The sequence below is a fragment of the Podarcis filfolensis genome, assembly GCF_964270895.1.
Source record: "Podarcis filfolensis genome assembly, chromosome: 3".
NCBI classification, from domain to species: domain Eukaryota; kingdom Metazoa; phylum Chordata; class Lepidosauria; order Squamata; family Lacertidae; genus Podarcis; species Podarcis filfolensis.
This window is the reverse complement of record NC_139606.1, coordinates 66,418,075-66,428,945: the sequence shown is the minus strand read 5'-3', so window position 1 is coordinate 66,428,945 and position 10,871 is coordinate 66,418,075. Positions and strand designations below refer to the sequence as shown.

Here is a 10,871-nt window from a genome sequence, read left to right as displayed (position 1 = left end):
CAGCCACATTGTAAACAGAAGGAGGAGTTTTATTATTTTCTTCAAGCAGATTTAAACTTGGATGCCCTTAATCCTGCTCTGTAGCTTTTAAAGCTCATAGTTCTCCGAAGGAACAGGTGAAGACAGGGTTGTGCATTCTGTTATTAACATGCTTTCACCATCCTAAGGATACCCTCAAATCATCAAGTAGATCTGCCTACCACATCATTGACAGCATGAAATTTATCTGAAGGTAAAAACAGTTTCTTATAATGTATGACCAGCAGACAAAGCAATTAGCACCTTTTATTATTAAGTCTCTCTGCTCCACCCAGTTCTGTATTACAGGGGTCTAGAAAATGAACCATATTTTTCTTCAAAAGCATTGCACTGTTCTAACCAAATCATATAATTGACAAAATGAATGGACATCCAGTATCCAGAAACTCAGTGATGCAATTTTTGAGGATTAAAATTTAGTTTATTTTCGGGCACTTGTCATATGTTTACCAGATTTCAGACAATTGTGTGGGATGGATTGTTGATAAGCCTCTGAATGAACGGAAGACTGCGGTGCCTGCCTGGAGTTAATGCAATCAAACTGTTTTCAATATGCAATAGCGGTTGGAAGGGAAATACGGTGCATGCTATCACTCACACCAATAATGGTCATGAGAAATGATTTTGAGAAACAATATTGCCAAATTATCTGTCAAAATAGTGTGTTCTATTAACAATCTGTCAGCATAAACTTCACGTCAATGCATTTTAGATTTCTGAAAGGGCGCCAAATTTGTAACACCCAAACCAAGGTATTGTGGTAATTAATCCAGTGCTAGATGTCTGCTCCTGCAAGGAAGCTTCCCAAACCTTCCTTTTCACTGCAACTTCCTAAACACATCACCAAGAAAAGACCTAGGATGTGCTGCAATAGGATGGGAGAACTGCTTAAAATCTGACTGAGGTAGCTTGCAAAAGCTACTTTTGCAAGCTCTCATTCTCCAATTCTTCCCTCTACTGCACTGCCTTGCTCCACTTTCCAGTTTCCTCCCCTAAGTGTCCCTGGTTCCTCAAGAGAGGTTTTGGGGGGCACAGTAGGAAAGAGAGAATGAGAGGTACCCTACTTACACAGCACTGGATACTTGACGGACAGTGCCAACTGCTGACTAGAAGCAGCAGCAAATACATCATCCAATAGACAATAGTATTTTGGTTCCTCCTGTTAACCTAACACTATAATGCAGTACAGTTCTGTTAAAGTACTATCCAAAAAAGGGCAAAGCTTCTTTCAGAAACCTAATACTGTACTGAACCTATGCACATTTTTTTAAAAAATGCAAGTTGCAGGCCTGCATATAAAGATTTACTTCTATTGGCTGTAAAAAGAAAGAAAGCTTGTTGACATTTGGTATATTGAGGAGAGTACAAATCAGTAAGCCAGAAACTTGAACTCATGTGCAAAGACCAATAACAGTGAGATACATGAAGTTATGAACATTTCACAGCTGTTTGGCCACATGGGAAAACAACAACACTTATTTTCAATTTCTGTAAAATTCCTGGGCTATTTTATGAAAAGAGAGATCCTGCATTTGAAACCCTAGCTTCCTCGAACCCTAGTAGGTAACACTGAAAGATAGCGCAGACATTCCCAGATAATTTTGCTTGGTGCAACAGCTGCTGAATTCAAGAAGCTGCATATATACCCCATAAAATGCATTAAACTGCATCAGACAGCATTATTCTTTTAATGTTGATTTTCTAGGCTGACCCAAGTGAGGTAAAGCATCTTAAATAATGAATCAAAATCTTAAAAAGTGGAAAAGATATTTCTGTACCATTTCCCACTACCTACACCCACTAGTTAGAATGCAGGAAATAGCACGTCTTGAAAAACATTCCTTAACACTGCCACTTTATAATAAATTAGTTAGTACTGCTTTTTTTTAAAAAAAAAGTTCTTGCTTTGGTTTTTTTATTACAGAAGGGTTTCAAGAAATATTATATTTATTTGCTTTGGTGTATTCCAATATCGTTGCAGAGATACATGATAGGCATTCTTCAAATTCATGCTTGTCATACTCCAGGAAAACATGGAAGCTGCAGAAGTCTGGAAAACAGAAAAAAAGTTAAGTATTTCAAGAATTCCTTTTTTCATTGTTTGAAGAAACATGTCTTTTTTTGGTTCTCTCTTAAAAAAGGATATCAGATTGCAAATTATCTGTAACATTATTGTGCTTGAATTATTTTGCCTGGAGGGTAAGTAAAGCAAAACACTTAACTGTTCTACATGGTGTAGTGTACTTTCTCCTAATATAGACAGATCCCTAATGTATTATCCTACGGGTCTGTGTATGTTAGAGCAGTGAAGAAAAAATTATTCTCATCTTTCAGATTTATGTCAGTGCAGCTACTCCAATCTCATACACAGAATAAGTTTGCGAATGCCTTTTTCTCAATTAGAATAATTAATTAAACTATTACCAATGCTACAGAGAATTACAATTACCAGCATTATTACCAGCTAAGGTCCAATTCTACATATTTTTTTCTGCACCATAAATTCCTGTAGAGACCGGAATACTCCACATCATTGATCCTTGGAATTTGAGGTTGTGCTATGTGAGTGTGGCCAGAAATAAAGGGCATGCAGCAGCTCACTGCAGCCAACATGCTACTACCCTGCAGGCCAGGGTGGAGATTTTTTTCACCCCTGAGGACTGTATTCATTCATGGGAAAGTTCTTGAGGGCCATATGCAGTGGGTGGTGCCAAAGCCTGAAGTAGGTGAGACTAAAGCCCATTCACACACACTGTTCCCTTTCATAGCTTGGCTTCCTTGCTGTGTGCTGAGAAAGGAGCATAGCGAAGAAATGTAGAAGAAAAGAGATAACCAAGTGAGCATCTCTCTCCATTGTGAGCTCTCTGCAGGTCAAGCAAGGAGGAGGTGAGGGAGAAGGGATATGGCTTGGGGAAAATGAAAGAGGTTGGGTTAGGAGACTCGTGAAGCAGAGGTTCCCCATTTCAGCTGTAGGCCATGAAAATTTTGTTTTCTGCCCCCCTGGCAATTCTGCGCATAGTGTCAGTGGTTTATTTTATCAGATATAGATGCATTAGCTATCATTTTGTAACTTCAATGCTTGAAAATAGTACTGCACTCTGAGGAGGTGCCTATTATGATGGTCTGCAAGCTTCAGATTGGTGCAGATCATCACAAGCTGATCCTTTATTTTGTGGGGGAGAGGAGAAATGCTGAAAGCACCAATGTTTCCAGCATTACCTTCTGGGTTTATGATTAAAGTTCTGGTTATGATCCAGCCTTAATGTCCTAGTTGCTGTTGGAGTGACTGCCTCTTCTCTTACATCCCATTGGCATCTCTTAAACCTGATGCTTGCTATAGTCTTATTTGAGTATGCTGCTTGCATATACACCCATACTCATAAGTGAGGACAAGTGCATTACACTCCACTCCCACCCAGCATCACTCCCTGTCACCTTCCACAAGTTGGAGGGCCAAGTCTAAAATGAGGGTTGGGGGTGTGTGTGCTCCTTTGCACATGGAGGCATGTATAAGCCAGCATCATGTCTGAATAGGGCTCATCTGTACACTGAGTTTATGACCACAATGTCTGTAGAGATGTGGTCTGAACAGTGGCTCTATAGTTGTAGAATTCCTTTCCCCCTATGTTCATCAAAGTCCAAGCATATTTCAGGAATGTAGGACTGGGTGATCCCAAGTAGCTGAGATCTTAATAACCGCTTTCCAAACGCTTAAGCACTTTGTGTGCAATTCAGAGTAATTAAAATCAATGGTTGTTTTGCAATTGACTTTAATAGGATGCGACTACGTCCCTGGAGTCTTAAAATAATCCACGGTGCATTTGCAAGGAAGGCATAAACTTGTTTATTCAATACTTGCTGGAATTCTCTGGAAAATTCAGGCAGTACTTTTTGTACTTGAAATGGGAACGAAAAGTATAATTGCAAAATGCACTTCATAAAGCTTGGGCGCATAAGGTTACACAAAAGGGCTTTTGATATTCCTGTAAGAGAAGCTGGACCAAACATAATGTTGTTGTGTTTTTTTATTTAGCAGCATTTATATAGTGCTTAACCATCCATAAACTGTAAGTGGTTTACAAAAAATCCAGTTTACAAAGAACTGGATGTCACCTATAAGATTTCCTTTAGCCAGTATCTGAATTGTTGCCATATTATGGAATGTTTTAAATGCTGATGTGCAAGATGTCACGAACTGAACTCAAAGTCTGGTGAATGAAGTGGGATATCAGCCTGACTCAAAGAAATCTGTGTAGGTAGGACAGGAAGAGCTGTGTGATACTGTCAGGATATGGGATAGGAACTCCAGGTTCCCCTTCCCAGCTGACTCCTTGGAATGTGGGATATTAAACCTTGGGCCTTATTCAAGCACAACACCAGGCTCTAACACTGAGCTATCTTCCCCAAAGATCTTAGATAAGGTTGGGATAGAGAGCAGTATATATATCTCAACAGTGCAGAAATTAACTTGGTGGAACATACTCCCTCAGCCTTAATTCCCCATCTTCTAGGGATACTTACTATATGTGGTGAGGGACACAGCAAGCTAATTTCTTCTGGCCCTCCCTGACTAACCAAGTCTCAGCTGCTCTAAACTGTAGACTTAACTTATAGAGTCATGCAGTTCGCTGGACTTCGCTTGGATCCTGTTTCTTCCTCCCCACTTCCTCCACCCCAGGATGAAAATGAGAACTACAGTCATACCTCGGGTTACAGCCGCTTCAGGCTGCGTTTTTTCGGGTTGTGGACCACCGAAACCCAGAAGTACCGGAATGGGTTACTTCCGGGTTTCGGCAGTCGTGCATGCACAGAAGCGCTAAATTGCGCTTTGTGCATGCGCAGAAGTGCCAAATCGCAACCCGTGCATGTGCAGACGCGGGTTGCAAACATGCATCCCGCACGGATCACGTTCGCAACCTAAGCATCCACTGTACCAAAACTGATGGGGCATTGGAGGAAATGATAAGCACTTAGTGAATTTAGATTGACCTTCCAAAGCATACAACTATCAGTAATAAAACATAATCACATTCAAATTTAAATAAATAAATAAATAACATAAGCGATTTCCTATGAAACATCCTTGATATATCTTATTAAAGATTTGGGTATGACACAGATGAAAGCCACAAGATGTGAGAAAAGAAACATTAAAAGTACATTTGAAATCTCTTTAGCTCATTACTACTGTCAGACACCAAAGGGACTCATATTTAACAAGAACTTCCACTCACCTTATTTTTGTGCTTTTATTAAAACAACCCCTTAACTTGTTCCGTTTCAGGGTCCAGGTCAATGTCATAGAAGCAAGGCCTTGTAGGCAATCCTGGCATTGTGCTCATCTAGGGGAACAATGAACTAGAAGTTATGGTCCTGCAATTGTAAGCTGATAACCACACTGTGCATATACACCCATGATGAAGTGAAAGACCATATTGTTCTTCATGGGCTCATAATTTCACATGCATTGAAATGAAAAGAATCAAGCCATCTGTTACTCCAATCCCTTTTGCTAAATCAGGTTCAGAAACTTTAAACAGATTCACTTATGCCTCAGATTGCTTACAAATGTGTACAAGAACTTATGGAAAAGCAAAGTAAAAGCTATACTGTGTGAAACCCTGTGGTGCAGAATTTTAGGAAATGGTGCATTCTTCAGGAGGAATATGGCAAAGGAAGTAGGAATGTAGATAGTTAACAACAAAGAAGACATTCAGATAAATGCTGTACTAACGGAGAGGCCTGCATTCTGTATTAGGCTCCTCTAGCCAAGACACGTTTGAAAATGAGTTATCAATACCTAGATGTTATTTAATGCTCACGTAGAGGTTATAGGCACACAACAGCATTTTCAGCATCAAACAATTGTTCTGTAAACAGAAATAATCTTCCATAAATAATAAGTTAACTCATTACACAAGTAACAATAATGTACAATATTTTATAATTAGTTGAAACTAATTTTGGCCCTGATAGTGCAAAATGGTTTAGATTAATTTGTGTGTCAGCAAAAAGAAAAAGTAAACTATATGAAGGCTCAACACAAATTCTGCAGATGTTCCTACATTTAAAATTATGCTGAATGAGAGGAATGCTTAACCCTTTCCAACTTCCCCTGCAAATACCCTCCCCATTTTATCCCATCCCCATAGGCTCTAAAACAGGAAGGTAGCCCAGCTGGAGGAAACAAGTCCCCTGGGAGACATTTGCAGGAAATTATGTCTGTGTGTATGTGTGCTTAAGGGGGTTAAGTACTTCTCTTTCCTTTCTACGAATGTTTCCTGCAAGTTTTCCTTCCCTTTATTCCCGTTATGTCAGTCCTATAGGGTTGGGACGATACATTTGCTAAGAAAGTCTTTTAGCTCCATTCTAAGATCATAATGATGGGAAACAAGACCCTTTCTCTCAGTGCACAAGCTGTCACTGGCAGAATTCAAAATCCCTTACTAAAAACTAGATTAATACAGAATTAAAGAGAACCACTGCCAATTTAGAACAGCTTGCCAAGCGTAATCTCTTAAAATAAAATGTCTGCTTTCACTAAACATAAAGGATTTCTTTTTTTTGGCAAAAGTGGGAGCACCACTAGGATCCTCCAGAGATACACATTTAGAGCACGTGTGCAGTGCTTCAATTTGTATTTGGATGCCATGCAGCTAATTTCCCTTAAAACCGAAGCTGCCAGCTTAAGCATGCTTTCTTAAAAGTGTGCTTAATATGTTTATGGTTCAATTCTCAAATTAATAGTATGCCATTGTTTTGTTAAAACTAATGATACTTTGTTGTTTGCTAGTTATTAGTTGAAGTTAAATCTATTTCTTATTAGGTTATTCCAGAATAAAAGATTCTGTCAAATTTCCCCTCTGATTTTTGTGTCTAAATGAAAAGTCTAAAGCATTTCAGAGTGCTGGTTTTGTGCCACAGTCATCTCTAAACCAAAGCCAATACATTTGCTTTTACAACATCTCAGCAAAGTGGGTTACACAGATCAATAATCACCTCCTTCCCTCAGCACTGTTGCCCCTTTCCAATCAGCAGTGGCAATTTATCATTTAAAAAATCTTAACTGCAGAGCTCCCATTTATTTGGTTCTTAGTTAAGAGCTTTCTGCAGGTATTGCTCATATGTATTCATTGTCCTGTATCAGGGCTCCTTAGTTGGCCGCCAAGTCCTCTCTCCAACAAACCATGGCCACCTGCCCCACACCTGTTGACACATATAATGAAAACAGGTAAAAACGTGGTTGCAAAGGAATAGTTGGGAGCTTTAAAGGGTGCTCTGCTGATTGCGCCTTGGCAAAGTTAGACATGTTCTTAGCGCTGATCAGCAGTCCCATAGAGATCGGGATTGGCTGTAGAGCAGCCAATCTTCCCTAAGCAGGGCTGACTGTAAATGCCAGTCAGCTGAACAGTGCTTAGAGCCAGCCCCCCGCAGGGAAACACTTCCTTCAGCAGCATGGTTCAATTTCACACTGTGCAGGCAAAGGGTCTGAGGTTGGAAGTTGCTGCCAGTCACCACCAGCAGTTGCAAACCTTGCTTCCTTTACCTGCAGTTTAAAGTTAAGCCATGCCAGCAAAGGAAAACACTGCTCCTGGCATTATGGTGACATACAGGGTGCAGGGGAGAAACCATTCACACACAAGAAGAAGGTATCAGCAGGCTTGGGAGAACTCCAAGCTTTGCAAAAGTACGGGAATATTTTAATAGAAAACATAGAAGGAGGGGGCGTCACAAGAATAGCTCAATGAGACTACAGTTGCTCAGTGGGCATGGGATGCTGTCTGATTGTAGGCAGATGTAGAAATGGGAGGGAGGGAGGGAGGGGAGAGAGGATGAATGGAATAGAAAGAAGTATCCTGGAAGAAGACACGGCTAGCTGGAACCCTGGACAGCTCCACAAACTGCAACGTTTTGTTGCGGAATCACTTGTGGAGAAGAGTAAAGAATTTGGTGAACACAGAAGGTCCACCTGATATTCTGAAGCTTCAGCTTACCCCACCTACATTGAACAAATTGCAGCCACAATTAGCAGAAGAGCAGGTTTTTATTTTACCTTTTGAAAAATGGAAACATTCTCAAATGACTAGGTGCACCACAACTTCTGCACAGTGAAGTGCACAGTACACATACTCTGCAAATAAGCATCTTTCCCCCAATAGTCCTGGGACTTTAATCAGTTACTTAAAATGGCCCAATAGATTTGAGGTATCGTGTTCCCATAATAAACGTCAGCACTCCTTGTTGTACTCAGTACGACTGGGAAATGGTTAATGCTTAAATAAAAGGAGAAAAATTATGTGAGAGGGGTATAATTTAATTAGGCTTTAGTAGTATAGTTTGGCTCAAAGAAACAAAGGGCATATATACTAAAGCTTTATTCAAGATGGAATTGGTTGTCATAGGCAATCCTCACAAAGCTCCCTTTCCTACAAAAATATAAAAACAAAATCCCAAAACCTCAGATTGAAAAAACAGATGCTTGGGGCAGGCAAGATGGGGCTGCCTTGGAAAAGAGTCAAGATTTTAAGAACTCTAATAATTTTAGACTTTCAGGCAACATTCTTTTCCCAAAACAATTGATAATACCTAAACAATTCTTTAAAAACATAATCTCGCTGTATACATTTAGTACCTCAAAACAAATACATGGGTTTATGAAAGCCATTAATCACAATTTTAAGGAGTTGGGGTGGGGGGAGATTAATAATGCACTTTTCTGAAGTTCTGCTTGGATTTGACTACATTTTTAGCCAAAGGTAAGAAGGTACTAAAACCATCAGCACAGGAATGAGATTAGCCATGAATCATGGATACGGGGGGGGGGGGATGCTATCAAAACCCCACCCTTCCTATCCAGGTATTTGTTCAGAGATACTTTATAAAAATCAATTTCATACAAAGAGATGTAAATATTGAAATAAATAGTTACTATGATGTTTCTTAAGTAGTAGGCTGGGCACAAGTGAGATTCATGAGCCACCACAATCCGTCTATGCATTAATATAGTGAATTTTACAAGCTTAGTAACATTTGAAAAGCACAAAATACATTGTGCCAAATAAAGTTAAGAGATGCTTCATATACTCTATTCTCTTTATTGTAATCTGTTACGTTTTTAAAATATTTTTAAATTGTTATAACATGCCCTGGGACATTATGGTGAAGGATGGGTAAGAAGTAGAAGTAGCTTATATGTAGGAAATCGGAGTCTCCATCTTGAAATTAAGCAGTTTGTATAAGAATTTAGCAGTGTCTGTTTTGAGCCAAATTCTGGGATTAGAACACAGTTAGGGACACTTTTCATCTGTCACTGCACATCTGTTAGTAACACGCTAATGACAGGAAAACTCATTTATTAGGCCTGTTAATGTGAAGCAAACTAATTGTTCCCTGTAGTAACAATTCCTGAATACAAATGTTCATATTTAGCACTAGTCCCCTAACTGCTTTTCTAATAAAATATTATTTTACTATGTTTTCTGCTAAGCACCCAAATAAAATTGTTTTACTAGAACAGCCAAAGGAGGAAACAAGCGCCTGTGTAATCCCAGCCACTGTATAGAACATTCTTCTTCCAAGATCTCTGTTGAAATCTCAACTTAGTTGTGGACTTACTGGGTGACTAAGACAAGTTAATGCCTGAAATTCTGCTCCCCAGTCAGTTAAACAGAAACAGCACCCCCCTCCTCTTACAGGAGTATCCAAAGAGTTTTTGGCACCCATCTGACTTGAGAGACAATGGAGTAAGCCTCAGGGGGTGAAGTGAAACCACTGTGTTACCAGCACTGAAGTGACCTCCCTGGGGCACACACACTCCAGGGAAAGCCTTTTTAAACAAAAGGTCTTCAATACCTGCCTAAATATCAAATTGGTAGCGTTTTGTCTAATTTCAGTTGGTACCAGGTTGGGCTTGCAACTCTAAAAGTCCACTAAATGTACCTGTAGGGCATAAGCTATACAGTGGTACCTCTGGTTACGTACTTAATTCGTTCCGGAGGTCCGTTCTTAACCTGAAACTGTTCTTAACCTGAAGCACCACTTTAGCTAATGGGACCTCCTGCTGCTGCTGTGCCGCCGTGTGATTTCTGTTCTCATCCTGAAGCAAAGTTCTTAACCCAAGGTACTATTTCTGGGTTAGCGGAGTCTAACCTGAAGCGTATGTAACCCAAGGTACCACTGCACTCCCACCAGAGGAGCACAAGTGCTCAGCTGGTGAGGTGGTCACATTAGTGTTTAAAGACTTAACAACTCCAGCCCAAAATATCTGAAAGGCCCTTCCTTCCCTGTAGACCCTAAGTTGTAGAACTCCATCCCCACAGAGGTGTGTCTGGGAACTTCATTATGCCGTTTCCCATGAATGCTGAAGATGTACCTCTTTACCCTGGCTTTTAAGTTGGTTCTAATGTAGCAGGTGAAGGGTGGGTAACAAATCAATAATCTGCAATCTTACATGCTTGTTCTCTGACCCTGCCTATTCGATACCGTGGTGACTGAAGCTATCCCCTGAGCCAGCGTTGCTCTGACGACGTTAGAATCACAGAAGGGACCACAAGGATCATCTCGTCCAACCACCTGCAATGCAGGAATCTTTCACCCAACGTGGGGCTTGAACCCACGGCGCTGAGATTATGAATCTCATAGTCTACCAACTGAGCTATCAGAACACATCTTGCAGTTATAGCTACATCTCGGCATATACTAGTTTATTCATTCTCCAACTACCAGGTAGTCAACATGGTACCTTCCAGATATTGGACCACAGTTTCCACTGTTCCTGGCCACTGCCTATCTTGACTGGTGCTAATGGTAGCTGTAGTCCAACAGCATCTAGA

The 10,871-nt window shown here is 40.2% G+C and overlaps 1 protein-coding gene across 1 annotated transcript in view; it reads right to left on the bottom strand.

Annotated features, from left to right (window-relative positions):
• Positions 1 to 438: 438 nt before the first annotated feature.
• The window catches only part of MTHFD1L (methylenetetrahydrofolate dehydrogenase (NADP+ dependent) 1 like), a 115,684-nt gene continuing 105,251 nt past the window's right edge, over positions 439 to 10,871 (bottom strand). Inside the window, exons 27-28 of the mRNA XM_083607957.1 lie at positions 5,274 to 5,381; positions 439 to 2,089 (exon numbers count right to left, since the gene is read on the bottom strand). Coding sequence (XP_083464083.1) covers positions 5,292 to 5,381 — 90 coding nt within the window. The 3' untranslated portion in view covers positions 439 to 2,089; positions 5,274 to 5,291. The remainder of the gene's footprint in view (positions 2,090 to 5,273; positions 5,382 to 10,871) is intronic.